General features: G+C 38.8%; 2 protein-coding genes across 3 annotated transcripts in view; one reads left to right on the forward strand and one right to left on the reverse strand.

The window, feature by feature from the left end:
- Positions 1–19,812, reverse strand: part of SREK1IP1 (SREK1 interacting protein 1) — a 33,393-nt gene extending 13,581 nt beyond the window's left edge. Inside the window, exons 1-3 of one of the 2 annotated variants that reach the window (XM_028526685.2) lie at positions 19,631–19,812; positions 7,942–7,989; positions 3,149–3,292 (exon numbers count right to left, since the gene is read on the reverse strand). In XM_028526685.2, the coding sequence (XP_028382486.1) occupies positions 3,149–3,292; positions 7,942–7,989; positions 19,631–19,643 (205 nt within the window). In that variant the 5' untranslated portion in view covers positions 19,644–19,812. Of the gene's footprint in view, positions 1–3,148; positions 3,293–7,941; positions 7,990–19,576 lie in introns of both variants that reach the window. The other variant, XM_036020331.1, reaches the window with a different exon arrangement.
- Positions 19,813–20,040: 228 nt separating this feature from the next.
- CWC27 (CWC27 spliceosome associated cyclophilin) overlaps positions 20,041–24,222 on the forward strand; it is a 171,724-nt gene continuing 167,542 nt past the window's right edge. The window contains exon 1 of the mRNA XM_028528674.2: positions 20,041–20,300. Within this exon, the coding sequence (XP_028384475.1) occupies positions 20,259–20,300 (42 nt within the window). The 5' untranslated portion in view covers positions 20,041–20,258. The remainder of the gene's footprint in view (positions 20,301–24,222) is intronic.

Genomic DNA, 24,222 nt, shown 5'->3' on the forward strand with positions numbered 1-24,222 from the left:
CCTGGATCTTGGTACTGATTTGGACAGGTTACCTGTCTTCCTTTTCTTTTTTTTATAAAACTAGGTGTTTAAACTATGTGTTCTCTAAGATCCTTCCTAATTCTAAAATTTCACGCATTAATATTTTTGAATAGATGGATGGGACAGAAGCTGCCCTTGTGGAAGGGACAGGCTTAGGCTTTCTCTCCTAAGAACGTCTGTCCCGCTCCATGCGGTTTGGCTGCTTGCCTTACCCGCCCGGGACCGCCCTTTGCCAGCACCCTGGGCATTCGTTCCCTTCTTACCACTTTCATTCCCTATAGCCCATGACTTCCTTTTTGGGTCTACTCCCTGACTTCCGTGGGAAACCTCTGGAATAAGGGTATGGGAGAGGTACATTTTTCGAAACTTGGATAATTTGGTTGGGTGTATCATTCTAACTCGGCTACAAATTTCCTTCAAAAATTTGAAAGCATTATTCACACCTACTAGCTTACAAGGATGGCTTTAGAGAATACAAAGCTATTCCGGCTCCTGACTTTACCTATGGCCTGTCTTAACCTTGGCTCTGGAAAGTTTGAATTATATTCTCCTTGTTTCCTGTGGTATGAGGTTTCATATTCTGTGTCTTTGTGTGGGCCTATTTTTAATGCTGTGCTTGGTACTTACTGAATCTTTTCATCTGGAAACTAATGTTCTTTAGTTCTTGGAAATATTTTCTATTTTCTCTTTTTGTGGCTCATTTGAATGAATTATTTCCTAGACTGATCCTTCAATTGTCTTATCATTTTTCTCTCATTTTGCTAAGATTTTTCTTCTCATCTTTATCACATTTTTATGTCTGTTTCTTTTTAATTTCTAAAAGTTCTTTTGGATTTTGTTCTTTTTACAGTACCTTAATCATGCTTCATGGATGCTGTACCTTATTCCTCCATAAAACTAGATATTAATTACTTCTTTTAGGTTTTCCTATCCCTTCACCGACTATATTCTTCAAGCTGACTTTTTTAGTTTTTTGGATCTGGTATTTGTATTTCAGGCTAGAGTCTTTCCCCAGAAATTCAGTGCTCCTTGATTGTCAGAAAAGATGACTGGAAGCTTTCGGCAAGCAAAGGCTGGAAATCTGGACTTCACTAGTAATTGGGCTAGGCCATGTTCTTGAAGAACCTCGACGTCAGATTCTTTATTACCTTCTTCTTAGATGAGTCAGAGTCCCCAGAGGTGAAAATTTCAAATCTTATGCCTAGGTGATATGTGTCTGGGAATCAAACAGTTGAAGACTGCTGAAAGGTTCTCACCATTCTGTATGTACCCCTAACGTACTGCTCTTACCCCTGTTTGGTGTGTCCCCGTTTAAGGAGCCTTTGTCTTACCCTGTCTGGAAAACTGATGGATAGTAGTCAGCTCAGGTGATGGGGGGAAGCCACCTGGCTTCAGAGTAGGAGGAAGGAACTGAGCATCTATCTACTTCAGATTTTTTAACCAATCCCTCTGTTTTTAGTTTTTCATGATTCCTCAGTTACAAAGGTATCTAAGGATACTCATTATCAAGGAGTATCCTTAGGAGGTTTCAAAGTGCCTATCAGGTAACTGCTCAGATTTCTTCATTGTTTCACTGTTAAAGAATGTATCTTTCTCAAGTATGCAGTCTGTTCTCACTAAAACGCCTGCATTCCAGCGAAACTTCATCACTATTGCTTCCTATCCCATTTTCTTTGCCCTTGTCAGGTTATGTCTTTTAAAAAAATCTTCTACTATCATTTCAGGGATGTTTCAGCAGGGAGCAAAGGTGAGGGTGTGTATTCAAGCACCTGTCTTCACCCTGCAGCCGGCACACACGTGCAGGGGGCCCGTGTTTGTCCTCTTCTGCGCTCTCACTCTCCCAGCATCCTGGCATCCCCCCTCTTCACTTCCTTTCACCAGACAGAACATGGAAAGTGTAAACATTTCTAAAGTGTTTATTGTTACCTGATGACCTAAATGAGTTTAAAATTCTTGTATTTCTCTCATCCTGTGCCTAAACCCATATTCAAATAAAGTGTATTTTGCTTTTGTGTGACACCTGCCACATGGCATTTTGTAGTTTACAAAGTATTTTCACAGACAACCACACATTTAGTCCCTAAAACCCCACAGCAAAGACAGGCCATTTCATACAGAAGACGGGAAAGAAACAGTTAAACAGGTCTGTAACCTCTCTTCTCTTTGAGGGGCTTGGGGAGGAAGAGGAAGAGGCCCCCAGGAAATAAATTTCTTTATACAAGTGCTAGTCACAGACCTCCTGGAAACAAATGCATGGTATCTGCTAGCTAGAGAAGACTTTGGGGGAGGGAAGAGGGGAGTGAACTTTATTTTCTCACAGTTCTGAAAGCTACAAGTCCATGATCAAGCTGTTGGCCAGAGAATCCTCATTTACAGACTGCTTATAGTAGAAGGTATCTAGTTTGTCTAAAATTCCTTATGGTTAACAATCCTGGAATCGACAGACTTATGGGGCATGACTCCCTGGAAAATATAATTATCCAGACAAAATTGAGATCTTTCGTGACTAAAGTGACTTTCTTTTGTGTAAGTACTATAGAAACTTCTTATGTTAACTCTGGCTACAGTGGGTTCCGAAGTAAGAAGAAAACACCTGGGGAGCCGTACTGGCCATCCCAGAACTCTGCTGCTTTGCCTATGCCTCATGGTCATTTATATATTTACATTCTTAGTAAAGCTGGATACTGGCTGAGGTCTCTGGTTTGAATCAGTGTGATTAAGCACCCAGTCTTCTGTGTTATTCCACAAGGAAATTGGGGTTCTGAGTGGTAAAGTGACTTGCTGAAAGTCACATGCTAAAAAAACAGCATATTGGGCTAGAAACCAAGCGTTAAATCAGACTTTTGTTCCATGGGTCATGCTGTAGTGTGATGGAACAACAACAAAACATGGGTTCTGGAATAAAAACAGACTTGCCTCTGGTCCTGTAACTGACCAGCTGTTAGATTTTAGGCAATTGACTTACAATGTTCAAAGCCTATGTCCTTGCCTCTACAGGAGTTCTTACATAAAACAGAAGAGATGTCTTAATGATGAATACAACAGAAAAAAAATATGAATATGACATAACAGAGCAGAACATTTAGAAACATTTTGAGAGGATGAAGAGGAAAAAAGCATTGCTTACTTTTTTCTTGTAATGCCTGCAACTTATTCAGTTCCTCATTCTCTTCATCACTCTCCTCACTGCTTGTACTGCTGACATCCAAAACTATGTCCCTTTTGGGGTCTACTCGGAGAAAGTTGCGGCATTCAAAAGTCAGGTGACCAGCTAAGTGAAACCAAAAAATATGAAGGACAAAATGATAGATACATCATATAAATGTTTTATTGCCTCACAGCAAGCAACAAGTTACAATTTTAATAATATAATATAATGTTTAGTTTCAACTTTTAATCAGTGTGTGGTAGTTCACTTCCCCTGACTATAATGCTCAGAGAGAACTTTTTCCTTTTTTCATCAGGGCTTCTAATTTAATAAGCATTTTTTTCTGAGTACTGAACACTGTATTTCCCCTTTTTATGTAATGTATTTTCTCTTTTATATACTAAAGAAAATATTCTCATATTTAGGATTTTATATTGAATTCCTTTCACATACTCTTTTCTTTTCATCTTTACTACTACACTCATGTAACTGCATAGCTGTCACATATTTAAAGGCACCATAATAACATAACTAAATGTGGTCTTCTAAAGCACACCTGAACTATGTGTACTTCTGACTTCATTCACCCCCTTAAGATTCCTTCTGTAACTACAACAGTTGTCTACTTAGAGCATGATGCCATTTTTTAAAAGATCAAGTATTACAAACACCAGAAAAGTGCAGGAAATAACATAACCAATACCCAAGGGCCTGGTGCCCGCCGGTTACTATTTTGTTGTGTTCACCTACAGTTTTTGTAAGGGAAATGCTTGCCTCCCTGTGCACATGAAGCTAGAGAGCTCGTCCCATCCTTTGGAACTCTGCCTCCACCCAACTCCATCCTCTGTCTGCAGTAGTTGCTGTACAGAAGCCGGTGTCTCTCTTTACCAAACACCATGTTATATTATTATTTTCCAAAACATAAACTCAATTTTGCTTACCTCTCACTCTGCAACTTGTTTCTGCCACTGAATATTGTGTGATTTATCTGTGTTAATGGTAGATGACATTATCTCATTTTACCTGATGAGTAATGTTTCCTTGCATAAAAATATTTATTTACCCTTTCTACTACTGACAGAGTGTCAGGCTGCTTCCAGCCATTGCTATTCTAAATAATGCTGACATGAGCAGCAGTTCATGGCTCTCTGTGCACATACAGCATGGTTCCTCCAAAGCAGCAGCTTTCAAATTTTTTTTTTGACTATGATTGAATGATGGTAAAAAAATTACAATGCAACCAAATATATTCACATACACATTCATATACAGATGTACACTACCACAAAACAATCCAAACAAAAGTTACACGGAGCATTACTATATTTGATATTCAGAAAAACCAATGCTGACGGTAACCACATAATTGATTTCACAGCCCACAGATGGCAGATGATTCACCACACATCTGTGCTAAGGTTCATTTCTAGTTCTCCCTTAACTTGAGGATGAAGTCCTTTGGAAAAGTTCTAGATTTACACAGGAGCATCTCCTATGAGAGTCCCAACACCGGGCACAGCCCCGGGCCTCGTTTTTTATCCCCTGCATCCTGTCACTTCATGAAAACAGAAGTTCAAGAGCCCTGGGTTCTGCAGATACCCTCTAGACCTACCTCTCACGATTTCTGCTTTCCTTTGTTGTTGCCCCCTGAGTATTCTTTATTTTCTTCCTAGCACGCTACTACACCTAGAACAGGTACTCCACACTGCATCTAAGTCTCAGTGGTTTACAGGGGGGAGCAATCTGCCGTGCTGCTGGAACAAGTTTCTTCTGTTGTGCCTTTCTTCCAAATGAATCACTCGGAAGTGCTCTTTTTAGATTCCAAACATAGGAAGTTTTCAGCTATGCTTCGGCTGATTTCTAAATTTATTACACTGTTGTCAGAAAATGGGGTTGGTGTGGTATAAGTTCATTGGTATATGCTGACACTTATTTTGTGGTCCACCACGTAGTACATTTAGGAAGAGATTCCATATGTATTTTAAAAGAATATATATCACTATCTGTTGAATAGGGTTCTATGTTTCTTTTGTTCTTAGAATCTTCTCCATTTTACTTTTTTGTGTAATAACTTCTGACAGTGAAATTTTAACTACCTCTATCATAGATTTGTCCGTTTCTCCTTGGAATAGTTTCCACTATACATATTTTGAGATTATAAGTAAGCCCATTCAAGACCATTAATTTATCTTCTTGGTTGATTGTTCTTGAATCTCTATCTTTCGTACTGCTCTTGCCTCAAAGGTCTGATATTAAAACTGTTTTATTAGTGTTTTTTGTTATTATTAGTTGCATCATATGAAGTTATAATTTTTATGAGTAAAACAGCTGAATATCAACAATTTCAGCCTAATATCTACCTGTTCTTTTCCTCCATCCCTTTATATGAGAATTTCTATGTAGTTTTTAGTTTTTGGTAGTTTTGGTAGTTTTATTAATGATGACATGTAGCTGGACTTAAGTTTCTTAATGAATATAACACCAGACCAATTTTTAATGTTAATTTCCTAGCTTGGAAAAATAGTCTCTGCCTCACTGGGTGGTACCCTCATAAATGGGATTAATGCCTTATAAAAGAGACTTCCCCCATGTGAGGATTGGACAAAAAGTCTGTGATCTGGAAGAGGGCCCTCACAGGACCATGGTGGTACTTGATCTCGGACCTTCAGCCCTGGCTCTGTGAGCAAGACTTGTCTGTTTTTTAGAAGCTACCCAGCCGCTGGTATTCATTAGAGCAGCCCCCATGGACTAAGACAGGAGTGTGCTTTTCTCTTGCAATTTCTTGAAAACAAAGACACCCACTCCTCTCCACTTTTTTTTTTCTGTTTCTCACCTCTCGGGCCTGAATCTACAGAGTCTGTTTCATGACCCACAACTCTGCTTACACTAATCTTGCCAAGGTCAGCGAGCATCCTGCCTGGCAAATCCAATGAACATTTCTCAGTCCGTTTCTTATAAATCTTATCTGTCACGATGGACAATGCCCCTCAATGTAAAAACAGAAACAAAAAAAACTTTACTTCTTTGGCTTCTGTGATGCGGCCCACTCCTGCTCCCCCTGGCACTGGATTTTCTCCGTCACTGTCCCTCAGCTCATGCCTGTGTATTTCACTCCATGCACTGGTACTGTATTGAGAGTCGGTTATTCGTTGTTCCAAAATGTGCTTATGTAACAACATGTAGGCCAAAAAATGTGAGTGTGGAAAAAAATGAGTGGTTATTTCTATGAAATAAAGCTGTACTTTTGGAAAGACTTGAAGTAAATTAATTGTTTTAAAAACCAGTTTTCAAAATAGACACAGGCAAGAAGATTGTAAAAGATGGGGGCGGGGAATCTAGGACAATGAGAAAACATTGCTGTTTCTCGAAGGAGAAGCCATGGTATTCTGGGACAGACAATTCTTCATTGTCCAGGAATGTCCTAACACTGTAAAACATTTCTAATCCCTGGATCCTACATGCTAAATGTCGTACTGCTCCCCACCCCTATGGACAACTTTCAAAAACCATCCAGAGATTTCCAGATGGCAGTATCACCCCTAATTGAGAACTACTGATAGTAAAACTTTGCACTCAAATTTCCTTGTATCTTAAGTGCTTCCCTATCTTTGAAGAAACAAGCTATAAAAGCGGAAAAGGCATTTCAGATATGATTTTCACTCAAAAGACTACGTGTAACACCAATTAGCAGGCCCACAGGCAAAGAAAAGGTCATGACTATGTATCAGTAGATTTGAATTTTAAATTAAATGAAATGTTAAGGGTATTTAAGCATGTTTTTACTTCCTGTTTCTGTGATCAAATGCTCAACTATAGTCTACTGTACTGAACTTTGAAACATATTTTCTGAGAACTACCATCATTTGAGACGTGTTCCATGGAGCCAGGCTTAGTGTCCTTGTAGCTTTTCAATATTCAGGAGTTGCCAACTTAAAAAAAAAACAAAGAACAAAGAACACCCTATTACAGAAGTAACTGTTCTTCTAATTTTGCTGAGGAACTTTGCCATGAAAAACTGAGATCCATGTTATTTACTAACATATTTACCCTTAACTTGAAACTTTCTAAAACAATATAACTACTACTGAAAGATACTGACAAAATATGGAGTATTAACAACAATCCAGGCTCATCTGCAAGGTCTCCAAACACCTTAAAAAACAGCAAATATTATTATGGCTGTTATCAAAGTCTTAGGAATTGTCACATTTAACTAATGAAATATTTGTTTATAGTATATAATGATAAATTTTGGGTATATGATTACACAGGTTAAAGTTTACTTTCCATTCCATTAATCATAATGGAGATTAATAATCATTTAAATCAAATTTTGTCAGCAAGCAGAAATTCTCGGTCCAATTTCACCCCTACAAGGAATAAATTCAATACATAGGAAAATGCTTCATAAATAGTTTTCTTTGCTTTTCCCTCTCACCTAGCATGTGGAAGGATAAGAAGCAAAAGAATAGGTATACATGTACTTTTGGGAGCACACACTTTGTCCAGACTCCTGAGTCTACTACTCCCTGTGTACTTCATGACATCTTGGCTACTCACCAGCTCCATAGCCCCGTCACTTAGTCTGTAGCAGGAAATAAAAGTGAATATTTAGGGCTGACAGAAGTTCTAAATTACCTCAAACATGAGCTAAATAACAGGGCTAAAAGACTTTCTTTCTGTGCCCAGGGCATTGGAATCTGGGTGCTGGGATCACAGTGCCCAATGAGGAAATGATCCACATACACAATGTTATTTTTTAATGTACTTACGGTAGCCACATTTTTTACAGCCTGCTCGAACACTATCCTTGTTGCAACCTAAAATACAATTGGATAACATTTTAGGAGACATATAAAGTAAAAACACAAAAATTTCATCATTTGAAAAACCTAAGAAAACCACTTGGAGAATTTATTTCTTTAAAAAAATCAACTCGATGCAGCTTAGTAACAGTACTCAATCATTATGGTTACTAGGAATCATTGAAAAAGCCAGTTTACTCAAATTACTTCCTTTGACAAATACTTTATGAAAACATTGTTCTCTAATTCAACAAATGCAATATTATAGTCAAGAGCTTAAACACTCCCCTGATTCTGTAACACCAAGGAAGAAATTCCAGAGTACTTTAGCCTGACCCTCAAATGTAAAATAATTTACTAGATATACAGGAACATTCAAGTTCATGTATGCTTTTCTGCTTTCCTTTAGAGGAACTGACTTTCTCTTAAAGAAACTGATGAAATTCCAGAAAAATCCTTAACTTGCTGGGTATTGTAAAAAATATCTCAATGCAGCACTCAAATAAGCACTCATAAGAGAAAATTAGTCATATATTCATTCTGAGCAATGCTCAGACATATTTACAGTATCTCTATAATTACTGGAATATGCATGTAATATAGAAGATATAAATGATGGATGAAATAAATTAAAGCTGAATTTTACTGTGATAAATTTACCATCTTACTCATTTTTAAGTGCACAATTCAGTGACATTAAGTACATTCATTATGTTGTACAACCACCACCACCATCTATTTACAAACTTCTTCAGCATCCCAAACAGAAACTGTACCCATTGAACAATAACTGACGAGTCCTCCTTACCCCCAGCCCCTGGTAATCTCTATTCTATTTTGTCTGACTTTGTCCATTCTAGGTATCTCATATGTGGAATCATACAGTGTTTGTTCTTCGTGTCTGGCTTATTTTACTGAGCATGTTTTCAATGTTCACTCACATTATAGCACATATATAAAAAAGCCATTCCTTTTTTATGGACGAATAATATTCCATTGTGTGTGTGGAATATTTTACACACACACACACACACACACACACAGTTGAAACTAACTTGAACTTCCAATAAGGACTTCTATCAATCAATCAGAGGGTCAGTACAGTATTACTCTGTTTTCTTAATGAAGGCCATCTTACCCTTAAACCCTTCAAATAAAGGTAGTATCTCAATGTAACAATAAAGTGCATATAGTACAAATATAAAACATTGCTTATTTTAAAAATCATTTTTCCAAACATTTTAATGTTATGAAGTCAAAATATTAGTCATTTTTCCCCAACCCCAATTTTGCTTTAAAATATACATTACTGAGTTGTTCTACTAAAAATAGTCAGTTCTATTATAATGCTTGTTTTACAGATATAGATTTGTTTCAATGCAACTGATATAAGAGAGGGCAGTATGAGCATAACATAAGTTTTGCCCATGAAAAATGCAGGTAAATGCAGAAAACTGCATCAGTTGCTCTGAGTCTTGCAGGAACACACAGCATACACAGACCAGTACAACTGAAACCACTTCTAGCGACCTCAGCTCACTGTGAGTGATGTGAGCGGTGTCCACACATCTGGTGTGACAACTTTCCCTCTGGTTCCATACCATCACCGTCCTACTATTATTTCAGAAGAACCCACAAGCTTCAAACTTCAGGTCTTTTAAAAGGTAGAGTGCCCCATTTATTGCAGTATTTATGTATCTTTCAACCAATCAACATATGCAAAATTATACTACTATTTTCATCAGGTTCCTATTTTTTAAATTTTATTTTAATTGTTCTTCAAGTACAGTTTTCTGTCTTTTACTCCCAACCCAGCCCATCCCCCAATCCTCCCTCCCATTTCCACCCCCCCTAGTTTTTGTCCATGTGTCCTTTATACTTGTTCCTGTTACTTTTTAATATATCACTGATGAAGTTTTTGAGTGTTGTGCCTAATCTTTTTTTTCTCATAAACATTGTGGTTTTGATCGCATAGAATAGGAACATTGTATGCTGCACTGTAGCAGAATGTGGAATAAAATTGGATTAATAATACAATCCGAGGCTCTTTCAATATAAAATAATTGCATGTTGGAAAAAAAGCTCAGAGAATCCAGGTCAATGTTGTCTGTTTCCATAGAAACTGCAGACGCTAAATAATACTGAATTTTAAAAAACTGTACTAAATGCACTGTTACCACTCCTACGACAAACTAAAAATGTAATGGACAGATCCAAAATGATCTTATCTAAGCATGCATTAGAAATTAAATCAATTATGATGAAAGACACTGATAAAACTCACCATTTAAGTAACATATTTTTCGAATAAACAAAATATGAAACTTTTTCAGAGTAGGTCATCTTTAATAGAGTTATAAATTTTATAAGAAAGGGAAATATAACAAGAACTCTAAATAAAGTAACTCCATATCAGCTATTTCCTTACCAGTCTTTGGGTTAAATTAGGATTTTGAGCTTCATTAATCTATAATTTTCATGCTTCTCCCTGGAACTTTGAACCTGATGCAACTGACACAATACATCTGAGACAAGCGACACAGTGAAGTGGGGACAGCGCACTCAGTCTGCTCCCAGGATCTGGTTCTGGTGGCAGTGGCAGAACTGGCACAGGCAGCCCTCACCAGGTCTGCCCTGTGCAGGATCTTGGCTATGAGTTTCCTTCATCTCCCCTATCTTCTGAGCCGTATTTTCCAGCCTTTGCTTAGATTCTGTGAGCTCCCTGATAGCTCTCCTTTCTGCTAAAAGTAACCAGCTGCATTTTGTTGTTTAGTATAAGAACTCTGCCAACACAATTGCACATATTTGAAATCTATGGTCAGAATGAGTAATAAAGCTATATTATGGGACCCTTCCTCCGATAAGAAATTAACCATTTCCTCATCCTAGGTCCCCATGGTGCTGTTTGTTCTACTCCTCTTTAAAGTTTGCTAGGGCTGTCCTGGCCTGAGTGACTCAGTTGGTCAAATCATGTCCTGTATACCAAAAGGTCACAGGTTTGATTCCCGGTCAGGGCACATGCCTTGGTTGTGGGTTCGGTCCCTGGTTGGGGCATATAACAGGCAACTGATTAACGTTTCCCTCCTTCTCCCTCCCTTCTTCCCCCTTGCTCTAAAATCAATAAGCATGTTCTTGTGTGAGGATTGAAAAAAGAAAGATTTAAAGTTTGCTAGGGCTGTTTAGAGTCCTAAACAGAGCTTGCCCCCCCTCGAAATCTTCCTTTACAATCATGACCTATAATCCAAAAAAAGGCTTTGAATAAAAACCTATAAATTTGACTACATAAAAAAAAATGAATGACAAAGACTACCAAAAACAAACTGAAAAGATGCCCGAAAACTTGGGAAAAATATCTGCAATTCATAACACCAAAAAAGGGCAATTACCCCTACAAATCATTAAGAAAAAGACCAACAAACAATAAAAAAATAGGCAAAGAAACTGAGCAGAAATTTCACAGAAAAAGAAACAGTTTTGAAACATAGGGAGAGATGCTAAACCCTCCCAGTCTCACAGGAGAATCTGTTGGAGAGGTCCTAGACTGTATGCAAACCCACCCACCCTGGAATCAGCACCTAAAGGGCCCAATAGTTTGTGAGAAGTGGGGGAAGTGACTAAAAGTGGGGCAAGAGCCAAGCAAGTGGCAATGTTCCCTCTCTGGCCTCTCCCCCACATACACCACCATAACATAGTAAAGTTGGTTGTCCTGCCCTTGTGAACACCTAAGGCTCTGCCCTTACAACATAACAGGTACACTGAGACAAAGAAACACCACCTAAATGAAAGAACAGATCAAAACTCCAGAAATAGAACTAGGCAACACGGAGACTGCCAACCTATCAGATGCAGAGTTCAAAACAGTGGTAATCAGGATGCTCACATCCTGAGCATCCCAAAAATTATTGTGTATGGATGTAAAATAAAGGAAGAAGTGAAGACTATACAAAGTGAAATAAAGAAAAATATACAGGGAACCAGCAGTGAAGGGAAGGAAACCAGGACTCAAATCAATGATTTCGAACAGAAGTAAGAAAGAAATATTCAACCGGAACAGAATGAAAAAACAAGAATTCAAAAAAAATGAGGAGAGGCTTAGGAACAACCTCCAGGACAACTTTAAATGTTCCAACATCCGAATCATAGGGATGCCAGAAGAGGAAGAGCAAGACTTTGAAAACTTATTTTAAAAAATAGTGAAGGAGAACTTTCCCAATCTGATAAAGGAAATAGACACTCAAGTCCAGGAAGCTCAGAGAGTCCCAAAGAAGTTCGATACAAGTAGGAGCGCATGAAGACATATCATAATTACATTACTCAAGATAAAGATAAGGAGAGAATCTTAAAAGCAGCAAGAGAAGGGGAGAGAGTTACCCATGAGTACCTATAAGACTAACAGCTGACTTCTCAAAAGAAAGCTTACAGGCGAGAAGGGGCTGGAAAAAAGTATTCCAAGTCATGGAAAGGCAAGGACCTACATCCAAGATTATTCTATCCAGGAATGCTTTCATTTGAAATGAAAGAGCAGAGAAAGTGCTTCCCAGATAAGGTCAAGTTAAAGGAGTTCATCATCACCAAGCCCTTATTATATGAAATGTTAAAGGGATGTATCTAAGGAAAGGAAGATCAAAACTATGAACCATAAAATGACAACAAACTCATAACTATCAACTGAATATAAAAAAAAACAAAAACAAGGAAAGACTAAGCAAACAACTAGAACAGGAACAGAACCACAGAAATGGAGATCACATGGAGGGTTATCAGTTGGGAAGGGGAGGGGAGAGAGTGGGGGAAAAGGTACAAGGAATAAGAAGCTGTAGGTACAAAATAGACCAGGGTGGGTTAAGAATAGTATAGGAAATGGAAAAGCCAAAGAGCTTCTGTGTACGACCCATGGATGTGAACTAAGGTTCGGGGATGCTGGGGAGAAGGAGAGTGCAGGGCAGGAGATAAAGGGAGAAAAATGAGACAACTGTAATAGCATAATCAATAAAATATACTTTAGAAAAACAATATAAACAAAAAATAGTAAGTAAAGTATACATTAAAATCTATACTGGGATTCCATTTTTTACTTACCAGAATATGAAAGATTGAAAAGGTTATATACAGTACTTAAAGGTTTTCATATATGCATATATATATATTTATATAGAGAAAAATATATCTCCACCTGTCACCCAAATCAAGATTTTGAATATTTGTTGCCCCAGAAATTTCCCATGTGCCTCTGTCTTTTCCCCTCCCTCTGCCCAGCAGTTATTTTGCTTTCTATTATTCTTCTTTCTTATATTCCTTTCCTTCTAATGCTGTCATGTCTCAGAGAGGCCAGTGCCACTGCAAATACTGTCTAGTTTCATACCTGATGACAGGGGTCTACAGAAGTTACCTATTCTGCACTGTTAAAGTATTTTCTTAAGTCTGAACCTCAAGGCAACAAATAGTTGTTGAAGACCTCATAATGACTCTACACTATGCTAAGCACTGAGTTGTATACAAAATTCTCTAGCAAGGTCCAGGATCCAGAGAAACTGATCTGTTCTACCCCTGTAATTTACTGGGAAGCAAAGGACCAGCCCCATTACCTATATCCTTCCCTATGGCTCAGGGTGTTGAACAGAACTATCGATTCAGAGTAAGCCCTTTATACATTTAACGAATGCAAGTAATAAAAACCTCTGAAATATGTTCCTAAAACCATCAGTTAATAAAGTTCTATTGAAAGTCTGCAATGTAACTTCTCTGAAATATTTTCGGGTGCAATCGTTGCCTTTTGTCAAAGAATGCATGTATGACGGCAACTCTTCGTAGTATTGGGATTTCGTTTGAGTGAGGATTCTTGGTTTGGTTTTTGAGAAGGTAATTTATTTACATGCTTAAAATTTTAAAGTTACCAAAGGTGTATAGTGGCATGTCTCTTACCCTTTCTTCCCCAAGACCCAGTTCTTTCTTCAGGTAACCAATACACATACTTACAGAGATTTTTTTTTTTACATACCTCTATCTTTAAATAAAATCTATATATAATTCATATTATATATATAATTTTTATACAAATGGCAACATACTACACTCTTCTACCTGTTGCTCTTTGTTCATATATGTATGCATATGTATACTTCTTCAAGCTGTACGTTTGTCATTTGTGCATATTAACATGTAAATTATAGCGTAGTAAAGTAGTCAGCATAGAAGGTAAAAAAAAAAGTAACTGTAGGGCAAAGAAGAGAAAAAATGAAGGTTAGAGAAGACCCAAATCTAGGGACATGGGTAGAGAGGAATGAGAACACATGAGAGAAAGGGCTGGAGTGTCCCCACAGCTGCCTCAGGCTGCTCAGTGGCCCCCACAGGTAAGGCAGGCCATCATGTTGACCTAAATCTACCTTCTTGAATTTTCATATCACCTGTTTCCAAGCTAACAATTTAGTTATTGGAAAGTTTAACAGTGATATGTGTAACTGAGTATTATATTTCTCTTACTACTTTACTTTAGACTTTGGGGAAGGCTGTCAAATTTCTCTCTTTTTTATTTTAATTTTTTATTTACTCATGAGAGACAGAGAGAGAGAAAGAGAGAGACATCAATTTGTTGATCCATTTATTTATGCATTCATTGGCTGATTCTTGTATGTGCCCTTATTGGGATTGGGACAGACAACCTTGGTGTATCGGGATGAACCTCTAACCAACTGAGCTACCCAGCCAGGGCCAAAGTTCTCTTTATATTAAAATATTTTCTATAATCATTTAAATCTAAAAGCAAACAGCTTAAATAACTAAGTGTTATTTCTATTAAGTAGTTAGCAATTACAATCCCCTCTGTCCTTTCTATTTTTAATTTGATTAGATTCCGTTCCTGTTTGTAACACGTTAAGTTTTACACTCGGTTACCCCGTGTCAGCTTTAGTCATCACAATGTGAGGACCCTTAAAGATGGCTTCGACGTCTTCTGCTTTTAAAATTCCAACTGTGGTCATATTTTATAGCACATAGGTGCTAGTATCTATAAAATATATTTTACTTAAGTTGAATGCAAAGAAAACTCCAAGTATTTAACATTTTTTACTGCTTTATATAAAGAATTTATAGCAACGAATATGTATTGAAGGAAGAATGGAAAGAAGAGCAGAAATTAAAAATTCTTTGTGAACTAAAAGAAAGTTAGATGAGTTCCTTGGTATAAATATTCTGAAAGAGTGGATGTCCTCACTTTTAAGTTAAAAATGTCTTCATAATCTTATTTGACGCCCAAAAGAAGAGATAAAACTAAATCAATCAGAGTTGCTTATTTTAAACTACTATCGTGGAAGGGCTAACACTTAAGTAAACGTATAAAATGCTTTCGTCCACTTGCCTCAGAAAATACAAGTAACCTGTGAAGAAAAACATTATAGGTATTACCAGTTTAAAATAAAAAGAGACATGAAGATGTTTAACTTATTATCTAATGAAACAAAATCAAGATTTCAGTCTAGTTCGGTCTGAGTACTAGTTTCCAGTCAGCAGCAATTCTAGTGATCAACCCTCTTAAGCATTATTTACCTATTAAGGGTCTAACTCTGAAATGATGTTAGAGAAACAACAGAGTTGAATAAAGTTCCTATATTAAAGGCAACTACAGGTTGCCTGTAGGCAACCTATACTAGGTTGTCTAGGATAATGCATCCACAGCTGTGATACATGCTGGAACGTGCCAGTATAAAAGACACATAGCTCTATTAATAAGCAGGATGAACTGGTGTGAGACTTTCCACTGAGGGATCAGGAACACTTCCCACAGGTAAGTCTGCACAGGAGAGGAAGGACAGTAAGAACAAAAGTATGTAAGCAGAAAAGCCCGTGAGAGGTTCTGGGAATAGTTGGCCACGTCTTTAGACTTCGGAATGCATGAGCGGCGAGGTGGGAAGAAAGGGTAGCAGGAGTGACTTGGCCATGCTCCGGGGCATGCACTTCCTTCTTGCAGAGGTGGGGAGCTTTGGCATTCAAGGGTTTAGAAGGGAAAGAAGGCTTAATCATCAACTCCTTCATTACAGAGACAAGGAAACTGAGCTTCAGAAAGGTTAAGTCACATGAAGAGAAACAGAAAATTCAGAGATGAATCAACCCTCCCAGGAATGACAAGATCAAATACATGATTTAGAAAAATCATTTCAACAGCCACGTGCAGTATCATAGACTAGAGAGAAAAGAAACTATGTGTAGTATGGCTTACGAGAGGGAAGAAACTGGATGCATCGTAATTCACAATTCTTTTTACTAAGATGCTATTGTAATGTGTGCTAAGAATTTGATTCACTTTTGATATGCCAGATGAACTGTTAATTTGGCTACAGAAAACCCTACCTCGGTTACACAGATTTCCCAGAAGGAAGGAACAACAGAGCTCTTGGGCCAAGCACATCGGCAACCCAGACTGCCACTTGTGCCAGGCCAGCTCTTCATGGGAAATGGAGACTTAAAATGAGTGTCGGAACGAATGTAAACAACTGTGAGCAGGAAAAGCAGTTTGTAAAAGAAAGTAAACTTCACTGACACCCGAGTTTAAATGTAATTTCTTTAATAACGACTAAGAGTCTATGACTTCCCTTTCTAAGAGAGTACACACTTCACTGTTACCTACATAATAGTGTAAGCTGATACACGGTGCTGTGGAAAAGCAGCTGAAGAAGGTGACCATGAAATAGATGAGGCGAGTTTTCCTTTGTGGAAAGCAGCCTTGTTACTTTATAGTAATACCTTGTAATCTCTAGCATGACCGCCCAGGAAATGCCATGCTGAATCCATATGAGCATTATACTTAAAAATAAAAGAGCACAACAGTACCTGTCCTTTTTGATGATTATCTCAAAGTGTTTCTGATGGAACCCTATTTTCCTTCAAATCACTATCTAGATTGATCAAAAAATTATCTTACCATTTTCTGTATCTGTATTTGCTAATGGTACTTTTATTATACTTTTACAGTGCTGTCATACCTATTATTCCTTTTTTTTTTTTTTGCTGGATTTAAACAGTTCAATTATGCCTTACCATCTAGCTTAATGGCACAATTTAAGATTATTATACTTTAACACATTATTTTGAATTGGTCTAAGTTTTTATAACACTGGTCTAAGTTTAAGGGAATTTCAAGGACTTTTTAAAAAAATCACTGCTGCCCTCTTTCTCAAGCAGCACTTTTTCATTCCTATACAAGTTTTATGAGGGCACAGACTGGAACACTGTGTCCCCCAGATTGCCCACACCATGGAGGTGCTCAAAATGTTTGCTTCAACAGTGAAAATGACAGTGGCCGCAGGTCAACTCTGGATGCAGCTCTGCAACGCAAAGATCGCCTGGGCTGACTTGACCCATCCGACGCCCAGTCTACTGTGCACGCTGGTTTTTCTGATGCCCTTCACGTGTTGATATTCTCCAAGCTTCAGTGACACAGGCCTTCCCTCCACTCTCCACACACTTCACCTGAGCGAAGGAATCTACTTGCAGGGACTTAGTGCTTATTACATGTATGGATGACATCAAATTGTTGTCTTGAACTCTGGCTTGTCTCCTAACTACAAGCTGTGTCTCTCACTGTCTATTAGATATTGCCATTCCTACATCTGACTACACCTCAGCAAAGGCCCCAGACCAAAGTCATCATCGCCCTCAAAACTGTCCTTCTTGGTCAGGGCCTGCCTGTTTCAGTAACTAGTCGCACCCAGACATTTCTTCTCTCATCCCCTATGTTGACTCAGTCTCCGATTCCTAGTAACTCTACCACCAAAAATATACCTCCAATCTATGTTTCTCTCCCTTCCTGCTAATACCACACCTGAGGCATTATCTGAACATATGAGAATTACTTTTAACTGGTGTCTCTGCCTCCAAACCAGCTTCCCTGCAAGCTATGCAGCCACAAAGATCTTTCCAAAATGCAAATCTGTTTAAAAACCCTCAGGTGACTTCCTATTGTTCTTCAGAAAATATTCCAATTTTATCATGGCTTACGAAGTCCTTGAAGAGCTGGAAACTACCTTGTAAATTATACTGTAACATGGGAAAATGTATAAAGCACACAGGGTCTAGAGGAGCCAGACCGACCTGTCACTCATTAGCTGTCTCATAATAGGCAAGTTACTCGACTTCTTGTCCCTCAGTATCCTCATATAAAGTGGAAATACTAATACTAGCTCACAGTGTGGGTGTGAATGTCTGACACATCTGACACCCAGTAAATGCTTCCCAAGTCTCAGCTGCTGTTATCTCTCTTGTTAATTTCTCACTTCTCTCCCATTTACATTCCAAGTTCCATCCACACTAAAGTCTTTCATTTCCTCCTCTCATACATTTCCACTTACATTTTACAAACTCAGTCCCTCTGGCTGCAATCCCATCTCCCACCTCTCCATCCCTCCTGTGACTATTCAGGTCTCATCCTAAGTTCCACATCCTCTGCAAAGTCCTTCTGTCCCCTCCTTTTTCCTGTTAGGTGCCTCTACTGTGTGCTCCTTTTGTAGGTTTTGTATTTTCCCTGCCATACACCAGTCTGAGTTTCCTGTAGTTTTTCACTCTTCACCGCTTTTTAGTAAATTCTGTTTGAAGAACAACCATCTTGCTCACCATCGTATTCCCAATGCCTGGCAAAGCATCAAGCACACAGTAGGCACTTAAAAAAACATGTGTATGAATGAGTGTATCTTTTCTCTCTCATAATCCCCCCCATGCTCCTCCCCAAACTACAGTTGGTAGAAAAGCACAACCTTCCAAAACAGTTATCTATAAAATAAAGTTCAGAAAAAGTTGTCACAGAACAATCTTGGTCAAATTGTACTGGGGAGGGTAGGTTAAAACACTGAGCTTCTGAACCACAGTGCTTCTCAGTCTTTTCTATGCTAAAGTGCACTGTCAATCTCCAAGTTCCATGTATGCGTGTGTATGTAGGGGGTACATTTCTCAAAATATCTCCTGCAAGCAGTGTTCTGTACAAAAAAAAAATGGCAAAACTGGTTTAAGGAGATGCCCTCCCCTACCAGAACTTCCCACGAAGTTGGTAGTTGTGGACGGGGTATCTCTGAAGCACTTACTTCGCAGGGTTCACCATTTTTCGGTCGGTACCCACTGGGTATAGAATCTGAGGGCTGTTAGTAACCGCAGGCATACATTGGTAAATCTTTTACAGACGCAGAAACTGAACCCCATTGGGCAAGGCGACCGGTGCAAGGCCACACAACAACTACATAAAACAGGAAGAGAGAAGCAGAACCCCAGATACCCATTCTGTCCCTGCGACTTCAACTACAGACAATGCCTCTGGCTAGTTGGGTACATCAAGTGTTCCCACCTCAAATTTTATTTTCAAGCTATATCAAAGTACAGTCAGTTTTTCTCGGCCACCGGCCAGCGAGGCCTAGTTACTGCCTCCCGATCCTACACTTTCCCTGTGATCCATTCAATGCAGTTGGAGTTTGGCTGGGGTGGGGGAGACAGTTCCCTTCTTTCTGTCAGAGTTCATGTTTGAAGTGTAAGCTTTTTCACGTAAACCAAACGAATCTGTTCATTTTAACGCCTCAGCCTAAGTGCCCATGGGCGCTACTCCCTACCCCAGCGCAACCCAGCCTACCCCACCCGCTTCCTTCCTCGCTCAAACCCAGCAGCCCTGCAGTTTGGTCTTCACCTGGGACTGCCATGGAGCTGATAAAAAGGATCGCAGGAGCCCTAGGCTTTCGAGCGCACGATCACTTCCCGCCGGCTGCGAGGGCAACGCGCAGCAAAGGTGGTCTTTCCTCCCGACCGCGCCGCGGCAGCTCAGGGATAGTCCGGAAGGCCCTCTAAAACTCTAACCATAGCGGAACCAAGTGGCCGCTGATGCAGTTTCCGGGGGAGTCAAATTGCAGAACGCACATGGTCCGAACCATTAGTGCCAGTTTCGGGGTATGAATGAGAACTGCTCACGCATGTAGGGAAGTAAACAACCCCCAAGCTTAAGAATCGTTCTTATTAAAGCTTTAATACAAATTAAAGTTATCTACTTAGGAGCTTAATAGTTTTTCACGTTCCTTGGAGGTCATTGGAATCCCCCTTCTCAGGGTTAGCGGTGTTCAGGTCCAGGAGCAACATGGCGGCGTCCGTGAGGGCTAGTTTTGGGAAAAGATAGTGGTTGGTGTTGTTTTCTTTCGGTATATTGGCAGACTGGAGCTTTTCGCGACCACCCGACTCTAGGAAGGGTGATAGGGCGATAACTGTAGAGATCGGCCATCTTCTTTCATCCAGAATAAGGAGCAGTGTCCTGACCACTGACCAGCATGAGCAACATCTACATTCAGGAGCCTCCCACAAACGGGAAGGTGAGATCCCATCTAGGATCCCTGGGTTCCCAAAGGTGATACCTCCCCGATTAAGGGAGTTCTGGGGTCTTTGGGTTGGAAGAGATCACAAGAAGTCTTGTCCTTTTCCCTGCCTCTGATCAGGATTGCATCGAAAACCATCTATTGGCACTTCTGAGCATATGTATACTTTGAAAAAGTCCCCAAGTGGAGATTTCTCCATCTACCAACTATGTGGCACTATTCCTTGCTTCAACCCAAGTCATTCGGGCATTTTCTAGGGTCTTATGTAAAAACCTAAGTACGTTTTAAAATTTGACTTTTTTTTATGTACATTTCACGCTTTCTCCATTCATTTTATAACCATTGAACTCCTGCTAGGCGCCTGGCACTATACTAGGTGCCGGAATACAAACACGGATGGATAAGGTCTAGTTGTTGCCCTAGAAGAGCTTATGGTTTAGTTTGGAGGCAAAGCAGGGAAATAAAAACCTTATGATATGTCTGGTAGACTTCTTACGGAGAGAGGAGTATATTGTTTACAGTAGTACTGAGAAGCAAGCAACTGGGAAAGTTGGGAAAAGCTTCATGGAGGAGGTATCTTTTGAGCTGGTCTTAAAACATGAGATGATTGTCAGTCAGAGCAAGTGGGACATGGGAAATGTTCCCATACTGAAATGAGAGAATGATTTTCTAATTGATCTGATAGTCTAGGTATGCCAGTTCTCTTCCAAGGTGTTTATATGCAGTATGGAGCAAAGGAGTCAGTAATGGGCTATCACCTGAATTGATCTGAGACCTAGAGTGTATCACCAGCAACACATGATGAACCAGCATGATGTAGAAAATGGTGGGACTGAAACAATACAGTTGTATTAGGGTAAACTAAATTTACATCAGATATAATTCTGTTGCATGACTATATCTTAAGTTACTTATGCAATATTTTGTTGATAGACATTTGGTAATATATTGAGGGCAATCTGAAAACAATAACGGATATGTTGTGATTGATAGCCCCAGCAAAAATTTAGTAGGTATTTTGGGCAAAGCAATTGTTATAATTCTATGGGGTTTTTTTTTTAACTTTTCTCCATTCCTCACCCCTTTCCCACTTCATTGTGGAAACCCAGAATACCTGCCTCTTTTTATTTCCAGATTTTTTCTTGAGGGTAATATCACTCCCCAGTTAATAAATCCTGGTAGAGGTTGAATACGTTGCCTATCCTGCTAGGCGGGGCATTGACACTTGCTGTTCCTTTCTTTAATGTACTCTTGGCCTGCTCAAATGTCACTGTAACAGACACCTTAGACATATTCTTATATGTCTGCTCTCTATGTAATAGCAAACCTCATTCATGTCCTGCATCCCAGCATTCTCTGGTCCCCTTAATCTCTTAAGTTTTTTTCTATAGTACTTACTATTTATGGTTACTCTATCCTTCTTCCCCTCTCCTCCCATGGAATGCAAGCACTGTGAGGACAGAGATAAGAATCTCTAATGGTGTGTGATACGTGGTAGGAGAAGTTCAAATATGTACTGAATGAATGGATGAATTAATACTGTATTTCTCTTCTAAAAGTATTAATAAGCATCAGTGAGTTTGAGATTATACAGCTGCTGGTCAAGGACAAGTTTAGTTGATTGACTCTGGAGGAAGGCTTTACATGGTCATAAAGATGAAAACCTTTAACAAAGGTACACATCTGAACAAGAAATGTTTCATTGAACAAATGTCTGTTGAGCATCTAGCACGTGCCAGGCTCTATGCTCGGTTTTAGAGATGCCATGGAAAGAAAAGCCAGCATTGTCCCTGTTATAATGGGGTTAGTTGAGTGAAATATATATTGATCAAATAATCATGCAAATAAGTATATGCAGACTGTGATAAATGCTGCCCTTTTTCTGAATAAAATTGGACTGAGGGAGAGCAACAGGCATGGCTCAAGTCTTGCTTCAAAAACAGTTTGGGACTTTTTCCAGCATAAGGCTGATTGAAGACATTGAAGCTTCAAAGTTCTGTACCAGAGAGAGACGGGCAAAAAGGTTGGCTTGGAAAGAATTCAAAGCAGACGTAATAACAAGTTTGCTCAATAAATGCTTAGTGCTTATACTGTCTAATGTTACGTTAACTACTGAAAGGATATACCTCAATTCTTGAATGCCTCCCTTGTGGAACGATTTGGTTTTTGACCAAGTTGTTCATGGGAGAACTGTCTCAGCTGTTAAACAAAAAAACTTCAGTTGTCAACTTGATAACCCTTTCATACTGATGTCTGTGTGGTCAGTCACAGGCCTCTTTGGCAACAAACAAAGGATATTTGGTTTTCAAACAAATCACTTCTCAACAGCCTTCCAGGACAAATTAAGTTAAAGAATTAAGGTTCCACCGTAGAGATATTAAGAATAAACAGGCCAAAATTCCTCCATTCAGAGTATATCACCTTGGGAAGTAATTAATACATAATAATGCGGGGTGACCCCTGGCAATTTTCCATAAATGTGCTTTGCTATTATGCTGTAACTCTGGCCTCTGAAAATGAGGCATAAAAAAACTACTTGATAGAAATTTCCTTATCCACTGAAGATTAAATTTCCAGATATAATAATTTAATCTAAATTATATATGAACATATACTTATTCTTAAGAAACATTTTACAGTCAGACCTTGGTACTCATTGGCTTCAGAACTCATCAAACTTTGCAGTTGTCGCATTTTGACAAGAAAAAATGTTATAGCACTCGGCGCTTGCTCAGAACTTGTCGCACTTGCTAGAATTTGTATGAGTCGCTATGCCACTCCTCGAGAGAAAGTGCTTTATCGTTTAGTACTTGTTAGTTTTGGCACTTGTCTCAAGTTCCCAGTACCAAGATACCACTGTACTTTCAAAGTATTGCTCTGTTTGGGAGCTTTCACTGAAGGAGCCACTGATGTATGACAAAATAGTGACAGCCAATAGGAATGTATGGGCAAAGGAGGAGGGAGTCATGTGGCTTTTTTTTAATTCAGTGGCTTATCAGTGAAGATTAAGAAACCCTGGTAAGAAGGTGGCCCAACCATATCCATATATGCATTCTTTTTACAAGATGTAAGTAGCCTGTGTCCAAAAAAAATTGTATGAAAATAATAATGGCAACAGTAATAGCTCCCATTTTTTAAATGTTTATTATTTGTCAGGTGCTGTTCTAAGGAGCATATGTACAATAACTCATTTTGTCACCACAACAAACCTATGAGGTTATTCTTATTCCTGGTTTTAGATAAGGAAATTTAGTCACAGAAATAGACATCATGCCCAAGGTCTGTTACCCTTGGTAAGCAAAAGGCTCAGTATTTGAATCTGGACAACTGACTCTAGAGCCTGGAGAGGGGGTGGGGTTATGTGCACTAGTTTGTTTTTAGAGTGGTGGTTTCTAAACCAGGTAGTGTACACTTCAGGGGTGTGCAAGACCATCCGTGAGATACGGGGAGAAAATCTATGTACTTGTTTGTATTTATTTTCTCCTTTATTTGTTTAAATGCACTATTTTATATATAAAAAGGAACATGTAAGTTCAGTTAGTCAGTCACGTTTTACATATTGTGATGTAATTTTTCCTGATGCCTTGCTAAATGGGTCTACATTCCATGGCATTTAGATTAACTGAACCAGCACTCGCAAGTTTCAGATTGAACATAAGCAACCCACAAGAAAAGGGTAGAGCTGATGCCTTAGCATGGGAAGTCTTTCAGAAATTATAAATTATTATGAAAATCATTTAAAATATTGTTTTCTATTTATTATTGTTAATGGTAAACTTAGTCTTGTGCTTTGACATATTTATCACTAAGAATATAAAGCCACTCTGATTTTCAAGACATTTAAAAATTAAGTGTGTAGGACTGGAAGATGGGCCTTTACAATGTGAAAGCAACATTATGCTAAGTGAGAGAAGCCAGG

This window comes from Phyllostomus discolor, chromosome 3 (genome assembly GCF_004126475.2).
Source record: "Phyllostomus discolor isolate MPI-MPIP mPhyDis1 chromosome 3, mPhyDis1.pri.v3, whole genome shotgun sequence".
NCBI lineage: Eukaryota > Metazoa > Chordata > Mammalia > Chiroptera > Phyllostomidae > Phyllostomus > Phyllostomus discolor.